This window comes from Drosophila miranda, chromosome XR, assembly GCF_003369915.1.
Source record: "Drosophila miranda strain MSH22 chromosome XR, D.miranda_PacBio2.1, whole genome shotgun sequence".
NCBI lineage: Eukaryota > Metazoa > Arthropoda > Insecta > Diptera > Drosophilidae > Drosophila > Drosophila miranda.
The window spans coordinates 34,196,827-34,223,333 of record NC_046674.1 but is presented as its reverse complement, the minus strand read 5'-3'; the positions used below and the strand labels follow the sequence as shown (position 1 = coordinate 34,223,333).

At 44.8% G+C, this 26,507-nt stretch overlaps 1 protein-coding gene across 1 annotated transcript; it reads right to left on the bottom strand.

Annotated features, from left to right (window-relative positions):
* Window positions 1-21,554: 21,554 nt before the first annotated feature.
* On the bottom strand, window positions 21,555-24,359 carry LOC117186316 (myb protein). Its single transcript, XM_033386945.1, has 2 exons — window positions 22,443-24,359; window positions 21,555-22,368 (listed from the first exon to the last, which is right to left on the bottom strand). Exons 1-2 carry the CDS (start codon window positions 23,794-23,796, stop codon window positions 21,713-21,715), a joined length of 2,010 nt encoding a protein of 669 aa, XP_033242836.1. The 5' UTR covers window positions 23,797-24,359; the 3' UTR covers window positions 21,555-21,712.
* Between the last annotated feature and the right edge of the window lie 2,148 nt (window positions 24,360-26,507).

Here is a 26,507-nt window from a genome sequence, read left to right as displayed (position 1 = left end):
AAGCTCTCTTTATTAGGGTTCCCAACGAATCTTCTAGATTGGATTTTGTCCTATCTCTCTAACCGTACTCAACGTGTTTTGTTTTCTAACGTGTTGTCAAATACTGTTAATGTTACTTCAGGTGTGCCACAGGGAAGTCATCTGGGCCCGCTTCTGTTTATTTTATTTGTGAATGACCTTCCTCAAGTTATAACATACTCTACTACACTAATGTATGCTGATGATGTCAAAATCTGTCTTTCTTACTCTGATTGGTATTTGCACACACGCCTTCAACTTGTTTTAAGTGAACTACTATTGTGGTGTTCAACTAATCTTCTTTTTCTGAACTTTTCCAAATGCAAACTTATGACATTTTACCGTCGCGCTCCTCATTTTGTCCCATATGTTCTAGGAAATCATGTCCTTGAGCGAATTTCGAGTTCAAATGATCTCGGAGTCCTTTTTGATCATAAGATGTGTTTTAACACCCATATAGCTGCAACTGTAAATAAAGCTAAGGGTGTTTTAGCGTTCATCAAGCGTTGGTCCAAGGAGTTTGACGACCCGTACGTTACGAAACAACTGTACATCTCGTTAGTACGTCCTATATTGGAGTATTGTTCTTGTGTGTGGAGTATAAGGTTTTTATTGAATCCATGCAAAAGCAATTTTTAATTTTTTCCCTTCGTACCTTTAACTGGGACTCGGGGAGAATCTTGCCACACTACCGGTCTAGGCTAAATCTAATTGACCTGCCGTCGTTGCACCATCGCAGAATATGCAATGGCGTAATGTTCGTACACAAGCTCCTTTTTGGGATTGTTGACTACCAAACTCTCTTGGGTCAGATTCACTTGGCAGTCCTTTCTAGACCTACCCGTACTTTTAGGCCAATCCCCTTACCCATATGTAGGTCTTATTATGACGAACATGAATCTTTTAGGGTTATATGCCATAATTATAACTCCCTCTGTCATATCCTATTCCCTGAACTATCCCTTGAACTAATAGCATGCAATATTTATAACCAACTGAATTTAACTAGGTTAGGTTAGGTTAGGTTGACCCGGACGGCGCTCAGAGGGGCCCCACATAGGCCAGTATGGCCCTTAGTTGTCCGGATAGGGAGGGGTATGAACCGTCGCGGCAGTGTTTAGGGGATTTTGAAGTCCTCGAGGATCGAGGTATTTTTCGCATAGGCCAGCAGTTGCTGTGGCGTCCTCTTGGAGGCATCTTCCAGTGATGCCAGAACTGGCGCGCTCAGGTACTTCCTCCTTGCCCTTAAGAGAGCAGGACAGATGTTCCAGGGTTTCGGTTACCCCAGGTTCGTCACATTTCCTACAACTGTCTCTGTTTGTGATGCCTAGCTTTGTTGCATGCGCCGCAGCCAGGCAATGGCCCGTTAATATTCCCACTAATAATCTGCAGTCCTTCCGTGGTAGGTGCAGCAGGTAGTGGCTGAGTTTATCATTGCGGTCCTTGCACATGATTTTCGAGGTTCTGCAGGCGGATCCGGCCTGCTTTTCTAGATTGCTTTGCAGCGTTCTAATGGAGACAGGCACGTTCTCGGTTCTCGTATTCGCCAGCCCGACGCCTTCCTTAGCTAGTACGTCCGCCGTCTCGTTTCCTTCGATGCCCTGGTGGCTGGGAATCCAGTAGATCCGCACTGACTTTGTCGTGCTTAGGGTATCTAGTGCCTCCCTGCTCGCCAAGACATTATCGCCGCTTGGCTGTCGACGAATAGGTTGACCGCATCGTGTGCTCTTTCAGTGAGAAGAGCGACCTCTGCTGCTTTCCTGATGTCAAAAACCCCTGCCTGGAATATGCTGCAATGGTCCGGTAGCTTATATGACAGCCTTATCTCAGGGTCTGTACAGTATAGGCCCGCTCCTACTCCTCCGTCCATCTTGGAGCCGTCCGTCTATATATTGAGGTGCTCAGTTTGGTCTCTTCCAATTTTCCAGTCTTCAGGTCCCAAAGATGCGGTTGTTTTTGCGTCGAGGCATGTTTGGGGGGTCATGTAATCAGTTGATCTGGTCATTTCCCTTCCAATTGAACTATGCCCGTATTCTTGTGGCGACATATTTCCTGAAGCGATGAGGCGTTGTGCTGCCTTTCCTGCAGTCAGACGGGCGTGAATGTCTAGGGGTTCGATTCCAAGTAGGGTTTCGAGTGCTTTTGTTGGGGTTGACCTCAGCGCCCCTGTAATACAGAGCAGAGCCTGCCGCTGAGTCCTTTCCATAAGCTTATGATACGCTTTCTTTCCAGTAGCTTGCCACCACACTAAGACTCCATACAGCAGAGTTGGTCGCACCACCGAGATGTAAATCCAATGCATCAGAGCCGGAGACAGGCCCCATGTGCTGCTGAGCATCTTCTTGGATACATAAAGCGCAATGGTGGCCCTCTTCACCATTTCCAATACATTGGGTTTCCATGCCAGTTTACTGGTTTACTGTTTTTGGGGTTAGCCTAGTTTGATTGATCTTCGGGGGGGTCCATATCGGTACCTTGTACCTCTTGGTAAAGAGGATGAGGTCCGTCTTGTCCGCGTTGATACTGAGTCCTACTTCTTCCGCCCACTCGCGTATCTCCCTGAGTGTACGTTCCATTAGTGAGCTGAGGGTCGATGGGCAAGCACCCGTAATAAGTATGCTTATGTCGTCCGCATAAGCTGTTATTATTGGGGCCTTCCTTTCGTATCTCTTGATGAGGTCGTCGACCACCAGATTCCACAGGAGGGGCGACAGGACTCCACCCTGGGGTGTGCCTCTGTGTGCCTCTTTCACCATGGAAGCGGTGCCCCACTCTGATTGCACCCGTCTGCAACCTAGGAGGTTCCTTATCCACAGGTTGATTGCTGGGTGTGCATTAGTCGCTACCAGGCGATTTGTTATTGCTTTCGTAGCCACGTTGTTAAATGCTCCGGAGATGTCCACGAATACTCCCAGTGCATACTTTTTATTGTGAAGGGCTTTCTCAATGGTAGCTACTACCGAGTGTAGTGCGGTCTCCACCGATTTCCCTTTAGTATGGTTGGTTGACATCAGTCCCCTTACCTCATTCCTGATGTGTAAGTCCAGCAGCTTTTCTAGTGTTTTTAATATAAAGGAGGTAAGGTTTATCGGTCTATAGTCCTTGGAACTCGCATGGCTGCACTTTCCTGCCTTTGGGAGGAAGACAACTCTCGAGGTTCTCCATTGGATAGGGATATAGCCAGTACTTATACAAGCTGTGAATATTGCGGAGAGCCATGGGGTAATCGCCTCTTTGGTCACCTGCATCATGGCTGGGAATACCCTGTCACGTCCTGGTGCTTTTGTGCCCGCAAAGGAGTCTATTGCCCAGTGGATTCGCTTAGTGGTTAGCAGATCTGTTGGGGGGTGTTGTTCCTCGGTTGCTAGGTCCTGGTGCTCCTTGGCATCAGCGACCTCGGTGCAACCAGGGAAATATTCCTCCATTAGTGCTTTTAGGGCTTCATCACTGCCCTCTGTCCACTGTCCGTCATCTAGCTTTCATTGGCTTTGTATGATAGGCTGCTTAGAGAGCAGCTTCCGTAGCCGTGCGGTTCCTGGTACTTTCTCGATGTTGGAGCAGAAGGTCCTCCATGAGTTCCGTTGTGCTTTACGTATTTCCTTCTTGAAGCTCCTGAGTAGGAGTCTGTATTCCTCATAGACGATCCCTTCGTTCGCTTGTTTGGCGATCTTAAAGAATTCCTTGAGTTTGTCCCTTTTGAAGAGAGAGATCCCGGCTCCACCAGAGTGGCTTGGACCTCTTCTTCGTCCTCGAGGGCTTGCACGATGTGTGGTAGGCGTCCAGTTACGCGTTTGATAGGGTCTCTAGAGACTTCTCTATGTCCTCCGCGGATTTCACTGTGCCCGGACTCGTGAGCTTCGAAGAAACTGTCTTTTTAAACTTTTCCTTAAATTCGCCAGCCTGAATTTAACTAACTTTTTACTTACTTTTTCCTCCTTTTGTAATTAAGTACAGATTGTAATTAACAGATAATTGTTAATTTAATAAATAAATAAATAAAGGTGATACCTATACAACAATCCGGCATGGATAGAGGACAAATCTGTTTCGGTCTCAAGGAATTCCTTATCCTAGGAGTGCTCACTCGTTCGAGACCACAGCAAATCAAAAGAGGAGCACGTGTGATTTCTGTTCCAAAGAGAATCATCCAATCCGTTTATGCCCTCACTTCCTTCAAGTGCCCGCTGACGCTCGCTCCGACTACATTAAGCATTTGCAAGGGGCCACCAGATACGAGCATGCCAAGGCGCCCACAATTGAACCACTTTTGGAGACCGGCACCACACGCTTCTACACCGTAGCAATCAAGCAAACTCCAGCGAAGCGATTTCCAAAACGGCACAAAATTCCTCAGCGTGGCCCGAGCTACAGCTACGAGTATCAAGCGTAAAAAATCCAAGTTCATCCGAAGCCCAGCCAAACGTCCAGTCCTATCTGTCCTCCGGCACGAGTACTGTCCTTGCACGGCACTCATTACGACGAGACGACGTTCATTACGGAATGTCTTGTTGATATGATCAAATAGCCATTCCAACGTATCCAGGCACAGGTCTCCGGCCTAAATAATGCCGTATCCGATCAGTCAAAAGAAGCTCTGCAGTTTTTCCATCCGCTCTCCGACTAAGCCGAACTTACAACTAAATGCCACAGTCTACGTCATTCCGGAATTGACCGCGAATATTCTATCGCATCTGATCTCGCAAAAGTGCTTGAGAGACCTGCCGAACCTTGCATGGGCGGATCCGACCTTCTATGAGACTTCACAAATAGATTTCCTGATTGGAGCGGATATCCTTCCGTGCATTCGGTTAAGAGGCTCACTGAGCCTCCAGACGACCTTCCAGACGACCTATCAAACTGGTAGAAGACTCGGGGTCCTTCTACATAAGCAATTTCCTTCCAACTCCCTCCGCAAAATTTCTCGAACGGTCTCCTACGCTTGACCAAAGGGAATATTTCCAAAATATTCACTGTATGAAAGCTCAACGCCGAAACGTGCTTAAAGTGCCATTCACCGGTTCCAAGATCGGTACTAATGTGTCTTCGACTCCTTTATTTGGCCGACTATTTATTTTTATGTCCCACGTCCCCACGCCAACCGCACCATGGAGAACCGACGTGCTAGGGAAATTAGCTCCTACCGTTGCCGAATCTGCCAAGGAGTCCATCCGCTACGGACCTGCCACCAATTGCTTCTCCTGAGCCCCGAAGAGAGGGTTCCCGAGCTGTCATTATCAACAAGTAATGCGTGAACAGCCTTGCTCACCAACACTCCGGCAAGTATTGTCCTTGTCAAGTCCAGAGCACTGTTTTTGGATGAATCGGGTCCGGGGCGTGCACCCAGCCATAGGCCACCCAATTATACTTTGCAATCCTGCAAGGGGGGAAGATGCTCAGGCCAGCAGCAAATGATTGCAGCGCACTGTGCCAACTCCGTGAGCTCCGTTCCCAACTCGCTCTCGCGCACTCGGAGGAGCGCTCGGAAGATCTTCACGATCCACAATCCACGATCCACACGGTGCTCACCGCAACATAAAGCATAGATCATAAGGCTTAGAGTTTAGTTACGTTTTTACCCCCGGTTGTACCCGAAAAATGTAGGGTATTACACATCGAAAACGAGAAAGGGGGAAGGGTGACAGTGACAGTTAAAAATGAATTAAATTTGTTGCGTCCAAGATAACCATCTTGTATGTATGTGTGTATGTATATATGCATTAATATATATATACAAAACTCTAACTACAGCACGCAAATCTAGATCTACTATGTCATACGTATTGAAAGCAAAGTGGAAATGTTTCAGCACAAGACAATAATTACGAGTTGTTTAATCTTTTCCTCTTCACTTCAGCTTTCAATTGTTTGCACAAATACCTCTTTATTAGATCGGAAACCCCAGGTGTTATACTCTCCTCTTCTGGAGCTGGATGCTCCCACGAAATGACTCTCCTTTGGTATATGTAGCTGCAGACAGGGTATTGCACAACCGACGCGGTGATTTTCAGTTTGTTTGAAATGTTCTTTGCACACACGACGCGGTCAATTTGGAAATTTATGTTGAGTACATACAGTGGATAACATTATATTCGGCTCGGTACTCAGACCACCTCTGTCGTGTTCTCCCTGAGACTCCACCTGAGGAGGAGATTTCCAGGGAAGCCACGACTCATCTTGTTAAACTATTTACCGACGCCTGCAATGAGGCGCTCGATAAATCCTGCCCCTCTGGCAAGAGCAGAGGCCGGAATTCCAACCTAAATGGTGGAATCCGAAACTGAGGGAACTCCGGAAAGCCTCCCGGAGACTCTTCAATTAAGCTAAGGCTGAAAACGTTGAGCAGAACTGGGCCGATTACAAGGCCAGTCTGTCAATTTACAATAAAGAACTGAGGAAAGCCAAACGCGCCTCACAGCGACATTGAGAATAACTCAGAAGCCTCGCGCTTGCGCAAAGTTCTCTCGAAGACTACACCCACTTTGGGCTACCTGAAGAATGCCGACCAATCATGGACAACGTCCAGCAATGAGTCGCTAAATCTTCGCCTTAACACCCACTTTCCCGACTGCGTTGAAAACAGACCACACTACATCGTGGCTTCTTCCGTTGCCTCAAGTGATATCATGAACCTGCTAAGCCAGGAAAACATTTCCTGGGCAATCAAAAGCTTCAAACCATACAAGTCTGCGGGACCAGATGTCATCATCCCTGCCCAACTGATTCACGCTGGAAAAAAAGCCACTAATTGTCTCAAAAGGATATACGAGGGAATCTTCTCCCATGGATATATCCCGGAAACCTGGCTTCATACCAAAGTCTGATGGGAGGCGTGGGAGGCGGAGTCTACTGCAGAGAGCTGAACATCCGTCATTGCTCTAGGCTCCTGGACCACTGCAGTGTGTTCCAAGCGGAGGTTGTAGCCATCAAGGAGGCCATTTCCATCGTCTCCAAACTGCGTGCATTTTCTCGGACAGCCAAGCAGCTATTAAAGCTTTAGGCTCAATATCGTCGAACTCAGCGACTGTAAATGACTGCCGCAGGTCTCTGCACGAGATCGCAGAGCAGTTAGACCTCTTCCTTATATGGGTCCCAGGCCACAGGGACATCGAGGGGAACGACGCCGCCGACGAGCTAGCAAGGCAGGGTACTACGATTCCTCTCCTATCGGAGAGGAAGCAGGTAGCGATGCCTCTGGCTACGTGCAGGCTCCTCACGCACGAATTTTTCGAGCAAAATGCCAATAGGAGATGGCAGCAAACCGTTTCCTGTAAAATCTCAAGATTGATATGGCCATATCGATCGAAGAAGCGCTCAGCCGAGCTGTATAGACTCAGCAGAGCACAGTGCTCTGCAGTTACTCGAACCATTACGGGACACTGGCAGATCGGCACTCATGCCTCTAGACTGTCAATCCCTCATAACGACTTCTGCAGGAGTTGTCGAGACGAGGAAGAGGAGGAATCGGTCCCCCACTTCTTCTGCCACTGCCCGGCCCTTGGAAATCGTCGTCTTCGTATTCTCGGGGCCGCTTTCCTCACACAATCTAAATATGCCTTATCCGGACAACGTGGATCTCTGCCCGGACGGACCGTACCCCTTCTCTGCAGCTCGTGGGAAAAGAAGGGAAGAATACAAAAACAAAACCACAAAACCAAAATGAGTCTGGCACTCCCCAAATGCCAACAGGGATCAATCCCAAACAAAGGCCCAACCCGCAAATCATCAGAGAAAACCTGCGCGGCGGAAGACGCTAGGAAGAGCCCAAAGGGGTCCCATCCCGGATCCGGGGTGGGTTGTGAATCGGCTCCCGAAACCGATACCTTGGCAGAGTGGCTATGCAATCCTGCGGCTACTCTGCCTGCTGGTAAAGTGGTGGGTTACGAGTTACCATTTACAAGCGTCCAAGACGAGATATTTACATATGCCGACAGAAGGAGTGCTGGCAACATACTCCGTCGGCAGAACGCAAGCCAGATGTCCAGCCCAACGGACAAATGGCTAAAGAAGGTTGAGTGGGCCTCGAAGGTGCTGCCGAACTTTGGCAAAGAAGCACCGAAGAAGAAAGCCCCTCAACCAAAGAGGCAGCGCTCGCAGAAGACTCCTGGACCAGCACCAGCACCCGCAGCCAGAGAAAGGACGCTGATTTGCGTCCTGGACGAAGGCAGCGCGGACTCGTGAATTCATAAGAACCAGTGGAAGAGGGTGGAAGCGGCACTGGCCGACCGCTGCTTCGAGCTGCTGGAAAAACAGCCAGTGACCGTAAAGGTCTATAAATCGGATGCAGCGGCCGGGTCGCATCCTGTCGAAAAGCCAGTCGAGCAGGACGCTGCCTCGGAAATCGAAGCCCCGACAGATCACACGGAGATAGACCCAGCAGGCTACTCCATCCATGGCACGCTGAGATACGACTTCGAGGCGATGTGTTGCCACGAGGAAGTCGAAGACGATCCAGACGCCGATATTACAGTGGTGGAGAACTCTAAGGATGTCCTTGAGGCTCCTTCAGATAGACCTCAACTGTAAAGCAGCATCCGCTGCTCTTATACTCCGCCGCGCAGAGAGCGGAGCAGACTTAGCCCTAGTCCAGGAATCTTGGATAGTGGGAGACAAGGTTGGTGGACTGGGGTCGAAGGAGTACAAGATGATTCTAGCTCTAGATTCTAAAAAATTTCAAGAAGTTGCTTCTCCTACTTCTCACTCTCGCTATGTAATAGCCCGGTCAAACTTTTCAGTTTTTCATGCCCAATGCTATAAGAACTACCTATCTCGTTGCAGGATACGTTTTTCTCAGGGCCCCAAACAGTTTTCGGGCTTCGTAAACAGTAAGCGTAGAACGTCGGCAAATAATGATCAGGCAATTGCTGATCTTTTTGCCCAATTTTTCCAAACCACCATTTCTAACGAAAGCTACTCCGTACCCATCCGGTTTACTGAGGTCGAACGGCATTTTCAGTCCCTTGTTAAATGAATGTTCTTTACTTCATGATCTTTGACTAGTTAAGCCGGTGTTTTCACCGGGTCCAGACGGCGTTCCAGGTTGTGTACTCAGGTACTGCGCCGAGGCTCCGTGTGGACCCTTGCTTAAACTATTCACTCTGCTTGCTTCCCCCCGATCTGGAAGGAATCGTTTATAATTCCTCTCCTTAAAAAAGGTAGCAAGTCTGACGCAAAAAATTATAGAGGTATAGCAAAGTTATCCGCTATTCCCAAAATGTTTGAGAAGGTTTTAACTCCGCACTTGCAACATCTCTGCAAGTCACTTATATCTCCAACTCAGCATGGATTTATAAGGCGGCGATCAACCACCACGAACTTGTTAGAGTTTACCTCTTTCATTATTAAAGGCTTTCAAGGTAACTTACAGACGGAAGTTATTTACACCGACTTTTGTGAAGCATTCGACTCTGTAAACCCCTCTTAGCGCATAAACTTGACCTTTTAGGGTTTTCGCCCAACCTCCTGAGATGGATTTCTAGCTATCTTTGTTCCAGGTCTCAAAGAGTCCTCTTCTTCGGGAATACCACAGGGCAGCCATCTAGGCCCCTTACTCTTCACACTGTTTATTAATGACTTGACCTTCGGTATTAACATACTCTCGAGTACTTATGTATGCGGATGATGTTAAACTCTGTGTCCAGTATAAGGACATTTCATTTCATTCTCGCTTGCAATCCAATCTTAATAACTTTCAGTCATGGCGATGTGCAAACTTGTTACACCTTAATGCCTCGAAATGCAAAGTTATGACATTTCATCGTCCTAGCCCCTTGTTGGTTCCCTATACCCTATTTGGTGGTTCTCTTGAGAGAATTACCCAAGTTAAAGTTTTCCGGGCACATTTCTACCATGGTAAATAAGGCCATGGGCGTGCTTGGGTTTATAAAGAGGTGGTCAAAGGAATTTGACGACCCCTATATAACAAAGACTCTCTATACCTCGCTTGTTCGTCCGATCTTAGAATACGGCTCCTGTGTATGGTGCCCTCAGTACAAAGTACACCAGGACCGTATAGAATCAGTACAGAAAAACTTTTTACTCTTTGCTCTGCGGGGCCTTAACTGGGATGCGGGTGTGAGACTCCCATCTTACTCTATTAGATTGCTATTAGTAAACCTCCCATCCTTAGTTAACCGTAGAAAAATGCTTGGTGTGATATTTATGCACAACTTGATCAGGAGTAACATAGACAGCCCTGATCTGTTGATCCGCATAGACTTCACGATTCCTATTAGACTTACTAGAAATTTTATACCGTTGTTCCTTCCACTTTGTAGATCGAATTATTCCTTGCATGAGCCGTTTAGGGTCTTATGCTCGGATTATAATTCCCTCTACCATATTATATCCACCACTAATTCTCTTTCTCTTATTAAATTACTAATCCTTACGCACCTTGCGAGTAATTAGTAATTGTAGTGGTATTCTTATTTCAATTTTGAATGCATGCCTAGTTCTCTTAGAAACTTTAATGCTAATCTTCCTCGAATATTAGCTATCTTTCCTGCATGCTCGCGTAACAGCCTTCTGCTGGTGTCACACGGCCACTTGACGGTGCAGTAATTGCATCACCTCTTGAAAGATGCAGTTATTGCATGTCAACGTCCACGAATGAAAGCTAACTGGGAAAAATATAGCTCAGCCTTGGAGGACTTACCCCCCAAAGCACCAACATGCCCGGACACAAAGGACGACCTAGATCGTCTAGTCAACAGGTTCATATATGCATGCAACAAGGCCTTCGCGGCAGCATGCCCCTCTAGCAAACCTAGGGGGGAAAAGGAAACCCCCTTGGTGGTCAAAACAAATAGACAACCTACGTAAAAGCTGCAGGACCCTCTTCAACAGGGCCAAAAGCGCGAACGAGGAGAACCACTGGGCAGACTACAAAATCAGTCTGTCACTATATAAAAAGGAAACAAGGAAAGCAAAAAGAGCCTCTTGGCAATAAATTTTGCTCGGAAATTGAGGAAACGTCAAAGGCCGCAAGGCTACGCAAGATTCTCTCAAAAACTAACCCCTCGGTAGGGTATCTTAAAAGGAATGATGGCCTTTGGACCACCTCCAGTGAGTAGTCCCTGCACATTCTACTAGACACGCATTTCCCAGGGTGCACAACCATCGAGCCGGCACACCTCCCAGGAGAGGGACCGGTAACCTCGATGGATCACATCCTCAAAAAACGTAACATAAGCTGGGCAATAAACAGTTTCAAACCGTTAAAATCGCCAGGCCCAGACCAGGTAATCCCGGCCCAACCTCAGAAGGCCGGGGATACGGCCATCAACTGGCTACAAGGTATCTCCAGGAAGATACTGGCTGTGGGTACAATCCCGCGAGCATGGCTTAAGGCAAAGATAGTCTTCATTCCCAAAGCAGAGAAAGCCTCGCACTCAACTGCAAAAGGCTTTAGACCAATCAATCCTCCTTAAAACCTTTAACTGACTCGTCGGGCTGCAACTGAGGACAACTATACAGCCTCAGTTGCGGTCAGGCACACAGCATGCCTACCGGAATGGAAAATCCATGGAAACTGCTCTGTTTGAGATGCCAAGCTTTTTTGGCACCTATTTCTGTTCAAAATAAAAATGAGAACTAAGTAGTTTAAATTTTATAATATTTATTTGATTTTGTGGCTGAGCTGAAGCCGATTGCTTGCTATGGCCAGATAGGTAAGAGATATGCAACCGATGCGCAGAGGGGTTAGCATGGAACTAAAATAGACGACGGCGTCAGATCAAAGTGGTTGCTGAAGTGGCGGCGGCAGATCAAGGTAGTTGCCGAAGTGGCGGCGGCAGAGAGCCCATTTAGCTCCAAAATATTTGTTGTAGTTGGGTGACCCGCTGCCAGCCATCCAGACGATTGAAGTTCAGCTTTGTTAGGTCAGGCTCGAGGATTTGCTCATGGGGGCCGCCTAGAAGCAGATGAGCAGGAGTCAAAACGTCTAAGTCATCATGATTTTCTGAAAGCGAGAGCACAGGGCGAGAGTTAACAATTGCATTGAACAGAGAGATCAGAGTGCGCAGCTCGTCGAAGCTAAGAACAGATGGTCCAACTCAGCGGTACAGGTGATATTTTGCGGTCTTCACCGCCGCTTCCCACAACCCGCCAAAATGCGCAGAGCGTGATGGGATGAAAGGCCAGTCGATCGAGTCAGCCAAGCAAGATTCATGGACCTCCTTCATATGCGGTTCGCTCAGACAAAGCTTCTTTAGATCCAGAAGCTCGTTCTTGGCCCCAACGAAGTTTGTCGCATTGTCCGACCAAATTTGACTTGGCCTTCCTCGAGTAGAAGTAAAACGCTTTAGTGCGCCTAGAAACGATGCGGTGGTCAAATCCCTTACGAGCTCCATGTGTATAGCCTTAGAAGTGAAGCAGATGAATACGCTAATGTAGCACTTGATCGGAGGCCTCGTGCGGATTTCTGATCGGTAGAAAAAAGGTCCACAGTAATCTACTCCAGTGACTTCAAAGGCTCTAGATCCTTCCAAACGTTCCTTAGGTAGGTCTCCCATGATGTGTTCACCCATGCGCGGCCTAGTCCTGAAGCATCTCACAAACTTGCTGACGACCCTTGACACTGCTTTAATACCTCCAATGGGCCAATATTCCAGCCGAATTTTGGATAGCAAGGCGCGAGGTCCGGCATGGAGGTTTCTTTCGTGATAATATCTTATCAGCGCAAAGGTTATGGAATGTCCCTTTGGCAGATTGAGCGGGTGCTGAGCGTCAAATCCTAGCGATGAGTTGCCAAGACGACCTCCAACTCTGAGTAGTCCAGAATGATCGATGAACGGGTTGAGCGAACTAATAGAACTGGATTTCATAACTTGACCATTGCGCCGAATCTCCTTTATGTCCATCCACAAATTTGCCAGCTGAATGTGTCGAATTAGAAGATGCGTTCCTTGCCGAATTTCAGAAACGGTGAGTCCTGGATGCCTAAGACGATGTATAAATTTATGAATGTAGGCGAATGTGCGCTGCATGCGAAAGAATGAATTCGCAAATTTGCATCCGGACGTGAGATCGGCATGTGGAGACGTGATAAGCAATACTCTCTTGCGAAGCTCCAAAGTTGCTATGTCGTTAGCAGGAGATACAGCCCACTTATCCTTGGAGCCTAGCAAAAAGCATGGGCTGTGAAACCATAATTTTGACTGGATAAGATGGCTGCAAAACGAGCCTCTCGAGAGAATATCAGCAGGATTTAAAGATGTGGGAACATAGCGCCATTCCATGGCTGTTGTCAGCTCCTGAATTGATGCCACTCGATTTGCCACGAAAACTTGAAATTTTGGCTGGCTCGTCCCTAATCCAAGATAATGCTGTTGATGAATCCGACCAGCAATAGAACCGACCTGTAATGATTCCCATGTCCTTTACATTCTGCATGATTTTCGCAAGCAAATGGGCTCCACTTAATTCCAGCTTAGGAATCGATATAGTCTTTAGTGGCGCCACTCGCGACTTGGAGCACAAAACGTGGCTCGAAGACTGGGCTTCCCTGGACACGACATACACGCAAGCGCCATATGCTTCTAAGCTGGCATCAGAGAATCCGTGAATTTCTGTAGCCACACTAGAACGAAGAACCAAGCGAGGAAATGAGATCCGAGAAATGCTTGCCGAACTATTTCTCAAGTCCATCCAAGTTGAATGCAACGCCAAAGCTGCTGATGGAAGATTTTGCACCTGACAATGACTGGATTTATCAATCCAAGAGGGTCGTAGAACCGCGCAATCGTAGATAAAACCGACTGCTTTGATGGCCTTGAGTTTGTGTCCAGTGCGGACAAGGCAAATAGCAGCTGATCCGAAGCAGGGTCCCACGCTAAGCCGAGAGTTTTTGCTATGTCGCTTCCATCGTTAAACTTTAGGAACTTCTCAATGTCATCTTCAGGGGTTCCCTCAAGTACTTCCTGGTGACTGGAGCACCATTTCCTAAGTCTAAAATTACCTCGGGACAGTAAAGCTAATGTTTGGTGCATCTTGTCCATGACCTGTGCGACCGAATTTCCGCCCGAAATAAGGTCATCCACGTAAAACTCCTGCCGCAGAGCAGCTGAGCCAAGAGGGTAGTGCATTGCGCGGACCGCTAAAAATGATGCAGCCCTCGTCCCGTATGTGACGGTGTCTAATGTGTAGACTTGAACCGCGGACTCGATGGAATCTCGCCATAGGATGCACTGATACAAATTGTCGGGTGGATACACTCGTACGCAGCGGTACATTTTACAAATGTCCCCAGTGAGAGCGACTGGATATGTTCGAAAGCAAATCAATATGTTAAACAATGCAGGCTGAATAACAGGGCCTGTCATCATCACATCATTTAGAGAATATCCAGTCGATGTAGCTGCGGATCCATCGAAAACGACACGGAGTTTTGTCGTCGTACTGTCCTCCTTTAGGACACAGTGATGAGGCAAGAAATATTTGCCGAGGCTACGGGAATCAGGGTTGACTTGGTGCAGATGATGCAAATCAATCAATGCAATCAATGTACTCCCTCATAAAGGCAGAATACCGCTCCTTGAGTGTAGGATTACGCTCCAGTTTTCGCTCCAGACTGATGAACCGTCGATAAGCCTGAGCATAAGATTCTGCTAAACGATCTGTATTGTTATTTAGTGGCAGACGAACTGCATACTCCCCGGATGGCAACCGTGAAAGGTGGCTTACGAAATGTGCTTCACAATCGTCTTCTTCTTTGCTATTCAACCCAGCCTCCACACAATTCTCGACTTCCAAAAAATATACGAAGAGTTTTATCCAACCTTGCTTCCATCGCAGCTATCGAATCTGGACAATTGTGCGTGGCCAAAAGCGCCGAGCTTGATACCTTCTGTCCACCGCCAGATACGATCCACCCAAGCAGGGTCTTCTGCAGAAGAGGCAGGCCATCGGTGAGTTTGATTCGCCCTACGCAGAGGAGATCATAAAAAACGCTCGCACCAATGAGGAGATCAACACGTTGAGGATTGAAAAATAGAGGATCAGCGAGCTGAATGTTAGATGGAATACTCCAATCGGATACATTTACTGTCATACTTGGTTGACAATCGCTTATTGTGTTTGGCAAAGTCGTAGAATGGGCAGCGGCGTGTGACTGGCTTTCTTCAACAGCAGCCAGCAACTCAGCTTTCAATGATATGAAAAGAGTATCGAAGCTTTCGCCCAGCTCACTCCCAATCTCGGTTTGATCGAGAGCCTCCAATTCATCATGGGCCTTATTGAATTCCTCTCGAATTTCTGCCAACATATCAAGGCGCACCTTGACTTCCGCGGCGGGCAACTTATCGATCGTATTTCCCTCGAAGGATTCGCCAAGCCTGTGCAATCGATCATATAATGACTGACTTTTACGCTTATACAGACTCAGTCTGGAATCAGCCACCACAATATTTCCGCCCGCGCCTGTATTCGGATCGTTGTCCATGTTAACTGTTGTGCAATTCGACACAACAACGGAAAATGAAATACCGCTTAAGCACCGATGTATAGACGCGAGAGCGAGAATGCAAGACACGAAAAGTCAAGAACCGCGGCTGCAGCTGAGCAGAGAATGAGAGATTCGACGCTTAAAGTACCGGAATTTGTATATAAATATTCCAGCCGCACTCTAACTGAATTTTCACTTAAACTGTTTTTCAACGTGCACCCAAATATATTTGTTGGTAGTCAAACTACCCAACAACAAAACCCACCCCAAATGATGCGCTAAATGCCATCCTATGCCTACAGAGCCTTGACCTCGCAGGAAAGGAACGGGCAGAAGCAGCAGCAATACGTTCAAGAGACTCAAATCAATGGCTGACACAGTGCATAGGTCACTCAGCCATATTAAATAATAGCAATACCGTCCCCTCAAAAACGGACTATCAAGTTCCAAGAGAGTACACAGTTACTCCCTTCAACACAATCATCCCTCACAGAGACGAATGGCTCGAGGGACTCCCAGGCCCAGATGGGGCCATAAACATCTTCACGAATCGAAGCTGGACGACAGAGTCGGAGGAGGAATCTCCACGAGATGGCTCAGCAATTTGCTATTAGCCTGATTTGGGTCTTGGGAAACCAGGACATCGAGGGCAACTGTATAGCGGACGAGCTGTCCAGATCTGGCACTACAATCCTCCTTCTCCAAGGCAAGGAGCATATCTGTACGCCAATGGCCATCTGTAAGCTTATTATAAAAGAGCAATACAAGCGACTTACAAACGATATGTGGCAAATTGTGGCACGAGTTCGCATAACTTGGCAAACATGGCCGACCATGGACAAGAAGCGCACCTCCGAGCTCTGCAAGCTAGGCAGGAAAAGGTGCAGCGTAGTCATACGTTGCATCACGGGACACTGGCTAATAGGCACCCACGCTAACAGGCTAAGGGCCCCACATAATGACTTTGCCGTAGCTGTAGAGACGAGGAAGAGGAGGAGACAGTGGAACACCTGTTCTGCTCCCGCCCAGCTCTCAGCAGAAGAAGGCTACAGCAATTGGGCTCAGCCTTTCTACACGACATTTCGGAGGTGTCCAAACTATGTCCCAGGAAGATAGCGAACTTTGTGAGAGCATCTGGATGGGATAATTGCTGACAGGAAGTCTCACAACGCAGGAAGGGAAGATCCTATGCGGTATCACAATGGGCCGAAACCGGCCTAAGTGTGACGGGCTCCGAGAGAGCCCGGCAGCCGCCTCAACCTAACCTAACCTAGCCTAGCCATAATGACTACATAAGTATGTATTGGGTATAAATGTAGAGTTGCGGTCACAGCAGCAACTCACAACGTTCCCCCTCGTTTTCAACTTAAAACACGAATAGAATGTATAAAACTAAAAAAATACAACATTTTAAATGGTAGAATAAAGCTATCAGTATTACCTTTTCAGAGAGATATATATATTAATGATTGTAAGGAAGCGATCCTGGCTGGGGTACACATCTCTCCAGGGTCGAAACTACAACCATATTTGTAATTTGCCGGGACTCCGAGTCTTGACCTACTATGGTGGACGGCGGACCAGTCCCACGAGGGGGAGAACGGTGGCAAGGGGTGGCGTGTGGAGGGCCTCGACGGGTGCACTGAAAAGGCTGGAGGGGACAACCAGGTGGCCCTTTCGAGGGTGGGGGTAGCCAACTTCAAGGCCTGGAACCGCACGGTTCGTGCAGATGAGTCTCGCCGAGGGCACTTAGACGTCGGGACCCAGTTGGACTACGAACTACGGGGACCATAAGGGAACGTATGGCGGAAAGGCGTAAGCGGCTGCGTCAGTAGCTTTCGCTTCTCCTTTCTGCTGCTGCTGCGTTTTGCTTTATCCGGCTCCGCTGCTGGACCGTGGTTGTTGCTGTGGCTGGCTTGTCTTATCGCTTACGGTTCTTGGTGCTCCGTTTTCTCTTTTCGGTTGTTTCTGGACCTCGCCGCTTCCTTTCTTTGGGTTGTCGCTGCTTCATAGTTGTCGTTGTGCTAGCTGCTTTTGCTGAGATAACCAAACCCAAAAATCCAGTGGCGTCTGCCGTGTTCCCGACTTTCCCCTCCCCTTTATAAAGACAAGAGACTGTTAGTACTTAGAGGCCCCTCAGGCCGTATAATACGAAAGTTAAAGAACTTGGGCCTTCGTGGCTCCTTCCCGCCTCCCCTTAACCTAGGACTGAAAAGTGGAGGCTTAAATCGATGAAAATACGAAAAGGTCAGGACTTATTCTAGGTAGGTAACTAATAGGTAACTCAACCAACCTGCGAAATCGGGGTCCCTCCAGTGGGAAAGAAAACGGAAGACAATGGTAGGTGGCAAAAAATGTGGGTGGAGCGTACGCTCCCTCACAGTACTCTTCAAGACAGTCGGTCAGTCCTCTTCGTCGAAGGCACATAGCACCTAAAAGACAGTCGGTCTTCATCGTCGATGCGAACACCTAAATCTAAGTTCATCTAAGCTTCTAACAAAAACACAAAAACAGTATCCAACAATAAACGCCAAATTTTAATTTGTAAATGTGGAGTCAGAGTTACCGTTAAAACTCGGCAGCTTCCAACAGTTTTTATTTTTCGATTAATTAAGAATTAATAAATATTTGTTGGTACCCCGCTTGGTTTTTATTACACACTTGACGCTATTGGGCATCCAATCGTAGAGAACCTTCAGATCACCTTCATCTGTTATGGGCTTAAACCAAACTTTTTATATAAACTCCCCTAACTCAACCATAGTTTTTGGTTTCCGCTTTCTTATTTTGGCGGTCATAAAGGCCTAGACATTCTCTATCGGATTGAGGTCGGTGCTGTTAGATGGCCAATCTAGGGACTTCCTGCTTCAAAATGTTTATCTGTCGTTGAAAAATAGTCAAAACTTGTTTAATGCATTTTAAATATAACAAAGCGTCAAATTATCCCTTATCACTATCGATGACAAGGTTCAGGATCGTCCTGAAAAATGGGATCTTTTCCCGTTGCTACAGTTCTGATGCTATCTTAATATAATATTTAAACCAATCCTGAAGCTCGTTTAATAACACAGCTCGCAAATAACTGTTGACACTTTCGGCGTGTCTGATAAAAACCTCTCATCGACGGACACATTGAGAAGAGGGACTGAAAAGACCCGATCAAATCTGTTTTTGCTCAACTCGCTCTTCGCTCAAGCAAAGACCGATTTCTTCACTTCTCTTTTGTTCCTGTTTTTCACTGAGTATCTTGTCGCGAGCAAACGAACAAAGTGTCTTTTGCGTATGTATGCGTGCTTGTACGTGTGATGCTTATGGCAACTATCAATTTTTGTGAATTCTATACGGTTTGACTATTGGAGCTTAAAATGAATCGGAAAGAGCAAAACGAAAATGTTCGTTTGCCAATTTTGCAAATAAATATACATATTACAATACAATAGCCCAAAAGATGCGGAAAAAATGAATAAATTAACATATACATAAACATAAAAAAACTAAAAACACTTTACTCAGACACTTTTTTGGTTCTGCTCATCTAAAGACACTTTTGCTGTGAGCGCTTGACCAAAGTGTCTCTCTAAGTTGTTATTGTGAGACACGATCGTGTGTCGGGCTCACCCAAAAACCCGAAAACCCGAAACACATAACACAAGCGAAGAGACAAAAAGTGTTCTGCTCAGTGAGAGACCGTGTCTTCGTGGTCTTTTTCGGTTTTGTCAGTGACGAGACAGCAAAGGGAAAAAGTGTTGACCGTCATTTGCGAGCTACATATGTTTAATAATAACACGATCTTTCCTTACCTCCTTGCTAAGATTGGTACCACAAAATATTATTTAACTACTAATTTAAAAAAAAACGAGGGAGAACGTTGTGAGTTGCTGCGGAGACCGCAACTCTACATTTATACCCGATACTTAGTCAGTATGGCTCTCCACCGGCAGACGCCGCTATTATTAAAAGACACGACAAAGAGTGCGTGCGAGAGAGACAAAAAATCATGTCGGGCGCTGCGTAGCCACTGCAAATTGATTTGTTCCTTTTGGCTATAAAAATGATCTGATCTGATCCAGATTCAGCAATCTGATAGATATGGTCGTTATCTATAATTCTGCGTTTTAATTTTTCTCGAATCTGCAATATTGTGGATGCAACAGATTTTCGTCCTTTGTGGGGGCGAAAATTTGAGATATACGTTTTATAGTGAGATCTAACAGAAGTGCGGATACCAAATTTGGTTACTCTAGCCTTAATAGTCTCTGAGATTTGTGGATGCCCCAGATTTTCGTCCTTTGCGGAGGCGGAAGGGGGTGTGGCGAAATTTTGACACAAAACGGTCAAGGTCCGATATCACAGGAGTGTGGATACCAAATTTGGTTGCTCTTGGCTGAGATCCTTGAACTCATATTTTGCAATTGGCAAAACCGACCATGAAACCTGTGTGTTAGAGAGAGACAGAGCGAGAAAGAATGAAATTGTTTTCTTGATTCTGGCTATAATAATTATACGATCTGGTTCAGATTTTGCACTCTAGAAGATATGGTCATCCTCTACGATTTAGGCTGCTTAACCCGACACCACAGTTACAAGTGTATTTAAAAATTTCGCCCCACCTCCTTCCGCACCTACAATGGACGAAAATCTGTGGCATCCACAATTTTGAAGATACGAGAGCATTAAAAACGCACAAGCATAGAGAATGACTATGTCTACCAGATTGCCCAATCTGGATCAGAGCGGATCAATATTATAACCAAAAGGAACGCAGCACCTGACGACACGTTCGGACTGATTTTTTGTCCCTCCCTCTCTTTTTCGTTCAATGCTAGCGCCGTCTGCCGGAGGATAGCCATACTGACTAAGTATGTCTGTCCGTCTGTCCGTCCCTATCAGCGCCTAGTGCTCAAAGACTATAAGAGCTAGAGCAACGACGTTTTATATCCGGACTTCTGTGATATGTCACTGCTACAAGTATATTTCAAAACTTTTCCCCGCCCACTTCCGCCCCCACAAAGGGCGAAAATCTGTGGCATCCACAAATTCCAAGATACGAAAAAACGCAGAATCATAGAGAATGACCATATCTACCAGATTGCTGAATCTGGATCAGATCAGATCATTTTTATAGCCAAAAAGCAACAAATCAATTTGCAGTGGCTACGCAGCGCCCGACGTCACGCTCAGACTGATTTTCTGTCTCTCTCGCACGCACTCTTTGTCGTGTCGCTTAATATTAGCGGCGTCTGCCGGAGGAGAGCCATACTGACTAAGTATCGGGTATAAATGTAGAGTTGCGGTGTCCGCAGCAACTCACAACGTTCCCTTTCGTTTAATTTCAATACCTTCAGTTGCTTGGCTCTCCGGAGCTTTAAAATTCCTGATATTACATTAAAACCGCATTCTTCCCTGCAGCACGGTAAAAGTTTCAATGATTAGTGGTTTGGCTACTAGTGTTGTTGCATACTGAGACCCTTCTTTCATATTTTTACCATATTCTGCTTTATTACAAATACAATTACCAACTTTTTATTTAGAATCGTCTGATTTTTCTATTTTTGCAACAATTTATTATAGGACTATCCCTTTTTCGAATTCACAAATTTTCTTTACACGAAAACAGATGTAAATACCTTGAATTCACAATGTGTAGACCAAAAACTAAAATCATTGTCCTTGAACCTAATTAGTTGAATTAAAATAGACGGTAATTTATTTTAAAGTTTCTGGGAATAAAGTCTCATTGGAACATGTCCTAAAGACCGCAAGCCTGCTTGATTCATTCTATAAAATAAAAACTACTTCATCCAAATCGGCAAAGTTGGTTGAAAAAAGTAGCGGATTTTTATCTTTCGAATTGTTGAACCTGTTCAGTTGAGCGGCACTGTAGATGGTTTGGTGCATTGCGTGATGACTGTTATGCTTAAAATATAGATTTATTCATCATCAAACTTTAAAGCACGTCTTAGTAGTAGTTAAAGAATAAAAGTTATTCTTGAGGCAATTATTATGATGGATGAACCGAATTTCGTTATTTTGTTTTATTTTATAAGGAAATATTAAAAAAAATTTATTTTAAGAGAGCAAATTTGATTTTAGAAAAAAAAAATAGAAAAAATTCTTTGCTATCAATAGAAAGAATTTTAAAATACAGGCGCACTTACATAAATATTTCAACTATGTAAAATGTATAACCTGTTTACATCAAACAATTTTTTTTAACTTGATTAAACAGAACTGATTCATTATATTTACGAGTCACTTTTGTTTTTCAAAGTTAAGTGAGCGTGGTACACATGAAAGATTTTTAAGACATGCGTACGCTTGCTCCTCCATAAATAGTTGATCTTTGGTTTTGCCACACGCTACTCGAGCCCATTTTGGATCTATGACGTGATCATACGATGGCAGACCAGAGGTCTTATATTTACTACGACAGAAGTATGGTCTATTTTCCTTCCTGCCTTCATCGAAAAGAAGATCGTGTTCACTGCAAAGAGTATCCTTCATGATGCTACTTGGAGATGTAAGGAACTTGCTAGGCGTCTCAGTTTCAAACGGTTGGATCTTTTTCGTAAATCCACCATTTGGCAGATGGTTGGCGGTCCACGTGGAAAGTAAAGATTTCCTTGCACGTTTTGGAGGTGGTGACTGTGCTGACCTTAATTTTTCATTTTCAATACTAGGCGAACTATTTCGTACATTTTTTCTGATATTGGTACATCCAATCCCTTTGTTGGTTTGCACAGCTTTTACGACTTCTGAATCGTTGAGTTGTTCTTCATGAATTATTTCTGCCAGGTCTTCGGCAAGGCTAGACGGGCTGGACGGCTCGTACCGTCGACCATCACGTTTCTTGCCAATTTCAGCAAGGGCATTCTTAAACGGTGTGGGTGTTCGTGGGCCTATTTTACCTTAAATTTAAAAAGAAAAGACGTGAACTTTAAGAAATTTATTAAAATTGGATACAATTGGGCGCTATACTCACTCTTATGGGGCGTTTCAATAGATGCAGTTTCAAATTCTTTCTTGACCTCTATTCCCAAGACATTATATATCTTCATGACTGGCGTGCTTGCGCGCAAATTCATGTCTTCAAATGTGGTTAAACATGGAGATTTGAGAAATCGGCTGGGGGAGAACGGTAATGATTTTATGGGAGTTATAACGGGTGAATCCGGCTGTCTAGGCTTGGCTTCATCAAAGGAAAAATTAATCAATGGACATTCGGGAATGTGTTTGCGGGATCGTTTCAAGATGTTTGGTGTTTGCCGCTGAAGTGGAATTGTTAGACATTTACCAACCGGATGATGCATATTAATAGTTGAGTAGCGAATAAGCGGCTCAGTTCCAGCAGAATCCACCGTCTCGCTGTGCTCAGCTGTTGTATTTCTGGTACACAGGATTCCATTATCTCTAGATTGAGATATTTGTTCCATTTTTGGTGCAGAAAGTCTGTTATTTTGCAATTGAGATTGCACTTTACCAATACCACCAGCTTTAATTAATGTAATTAGATGTGTTCGAGAGCTTTTCAAATCATTTCCAGTAGGATTAACAGATCTACGCTCGGCATCATATTTACGGCGCATTGTCGAATTCCAGTGATTTTTTATTGCATTATCAGTGCGTCCAGGCAGAAGTTTAGCAATTTTGGCCCATTGGTTTCCTAGTTGAATGTGAGCTTGATAAATAATAGTATCTTCCTCTTCGGTCCAAGCAGTTTTCTTTATATTCGGATTAAGATGATTGTGCCATCGTTCCCGGCATTGCTTGCCAATTCGTCCATTTAGATATCGAGCAATCAAAGTCCATTTTTTGGGTCCAAAACTGCGCACGAGCTCAATAACCTTTTCGTCTTCATCTCGTGTCCATGGCCCTTTAATGAGTTCTGGATTCAAGACCTTGGCCCAACGCTGCTGCACCTGCTGCTCAAGTCGGTCTTTAAAGTGCGGGCCAATAATCTCCCAACGTTCGCCATGTTGCTCAACTAATGCTTTGAGCAAAACATCTTCCGATTTTGACCACCGCTTTCCAAATCCGTAGTTCGGATGTCCAGAGCCATTATTGTTCGCAACCTTTATTTGAGTTTCCTTCGGAGGCTGTTCCGGATTGTCTTTGTGTGTTTTACATTTGATTGCCAAAGAAAGCAAGGAGTCTGAAGGAACATTGATGCTGGCATTGACGGCGCCAGTAACATTTAAATCTACAACGCCTGCATGACCCACTGTTGTACTTGTGCTGTGGACTTCATCGTGCTCCGAATATTCAGACTCATCCGATTCTTCAAAATTTTGATCAAAGTCTAATAAGTTTTCCTGCTCACCGATTGTATTCGCCATACTAGCGACTTATTTGATTTAATTTTGCTTCCGGGGCGAACAATAGTGATAAGCTTCTGGGTGCACTTTCTCCGCACATATATAATAGTGGACGTCGCGTAAGCAGTATAAACACTTGGCACAACCGCCTTGATTCCGACTATGGTAAAACGTGTAATGTGAACAAACGTCGCTAAAAGTGGTGTACGCAAATTTCTCACAACATGTCAAACATTGAACCAGCTGACCTTGTACGCGGTAATCGAGGCGTAGAATTGGATGGGTCGCATCACTTTCTGTGTAATCAGAACGTTCTTTTATATTAATATTTGATTGTTGATTACACCAGTTGGAGCCATTTTTAAGATCACAGTTATTATGGGGCCTATTTACGGACATGCTCATCCGTTAATAATTGAAATAGCGTTTTACCTAAAAACGCATCATTCTGCAACCTTAATAAAAGCTATAAGCCGAAAGATATTGTAATGCTAATTTTTAAACTGGCAGATATTTCCTTAACTTTTTTCTTAAACGATTTAGAGCATATTCTTCAATGTTAGATCAAGGCGTCGATTGAAAATTATTATCGAAGAAAATTACATTTACTTAATTTGGAATGGTGAAAAAGGCACACTAACGAGAGTACCCACGATTTGTTCAACTAATTATGGTAATAAAAAACCATGGTCCAGTTTACAGAAACTTTTGGGTATTTCATACCCTTGCGTTTTAGTAAAAAACTGACAACATTTTCGAATAACAGACTTAATATGTATAGGCACTCATAGGCAAACTCCGAAAATCAGGCAGGCTCTGGTTTTCACTTGCTTTTGCGTTTTCGGCCAAAAAGTTAAATGCCGTTTTCACAAATTATTATCTTCGATATGTTTCATTTTATTATCGTTTATGGCAAACAAATACAGCTGATCAATGTATCACTGTACACAGCGTGATCAAAATTCCTTTTATATTTTTTTTTCAATTGCTTGTTATTAAGCAAAACGACTGCAGTGCGCGATTTAAGAAGATCAAGACATCGTATATGCAGCACCTGTGTATATAATATGTCTGACGAATTGTGAGTAGCAGCATGTATATTGAAAATTTAATTGCTATCGGTAAATAAATGCAATTTTTGCACCTACATTTTGAATTATATGTGACGGGAAACCGCTGTGTCTACCCTGATGTTCTGTAGCGCGCATGTTACAAGCACAGCCTGTGCTGTTATGCGAAAACAATTATTTCTTGCCAACGTTCCGAAAACCTAATTGGACTGCTTCAGCTGTTTGCACATAAACAAAAAGTGTTGTTGCCATGACCAATTACTTTTTACGCAAATTTGATTTTGTGATAAGAAAAAAATAATTTATAGAGAAGGCCCTAGATAAATTTCCCTGGTAATGGTGTCAAATTTATGTTGATGAATCAACAAATGACATTCGTTTTTTCATATAAAAGCCGTCTCCTTTTCATTTGGGCGAGGAAAATATTTCCGAAAACGTTACCACCAATTTGTGCGATTTCAAAAGTAAGTGTAAAATTTTTTGTGAAGGTGATAACAGGAAGCTTCCCATATAACACACTTTCACATTGATATACGATTTTCTTCAATTTTGTATAGCCGTATTCCACTGATACTTCAGATATTTTTTCAGAGCACAAATTTACCGTTACTCTGCTGTGACCATTTAAATATCAATGCCATACCAGAGCATAGATACCTGTAACTCTCACTGCATCCTGTTCCATAAGGTTTTTTTTTTGCTGGTCTCACACTTCCATTTAAGTGTAATGCAATACGACCAGAAGCGCTGTAAATTTTATGATTCAAGCTATTAATTAAAAAATGAATTCCCCATTGAGACTTGTAAATAAATGTTATTATTTTTAGTTAGAATTTTTTCTTCAACTCATTACAAGAATTTGTATCGGTCATCGGAAATTTTAAATTTGTTGTTAAGAATGATTTGACAGCAGTCAAATCGAAGTATTTAGAAAACAATTCATTATATATGAAAGGAGGGTCTCAGCACGCAACAACACCAGCAGACAGACGACTTATCATTAGAACTGCTTCGAATTCCAAGCGTTCAGCAGCCAAAATCAGGGAAGAATGCGGTTTGGCAACTGTCAAACGCATTATTCGTAGTGCCAAACATTTGAAGAGATTGAAGATAAAAAAAAACCACCTCTCAATGATGCGCGTAAGGCTGCACGACTTTGGAAAGGAACATATGACATGGAACAAGGAGTGACACGACGTCGTGTTTTCCGATGAAAAAAAGTTCAACCTGGATGGACCGGATGGCTATAACTACTATTACCATGACCTACGAAAGGAGGAATGTGTTTTGAGCCGAAACCACAGCTGCGCGGGAGGCATAATGGTATGGGGTGCGATTTCCTATTATGGGACTTGTGAGCTACAGTTTCTTTCATCGAAAATGAATGCAAATGTGTACAAAACTGTCATACAAAAGGCATTCCCACATTTTTCTAATATTTTTGGATCGAAACCATGGATATACCAGCACGACAATGCACCCATTCATACTGCTAGAGTGGTAAAACAGTGGATAAGTCAACAAAATGTGAAATTGCTAGACTGGCCGCCGTACTCCCCGGACCTAAATATTATAGAAAACGTTTGGGGGTTATTGTCTCGAAAAGTATATGAGGGCGGAAGGCAATTTCAAGAAACTGAGACCCTAATTGAGGCCATTAAA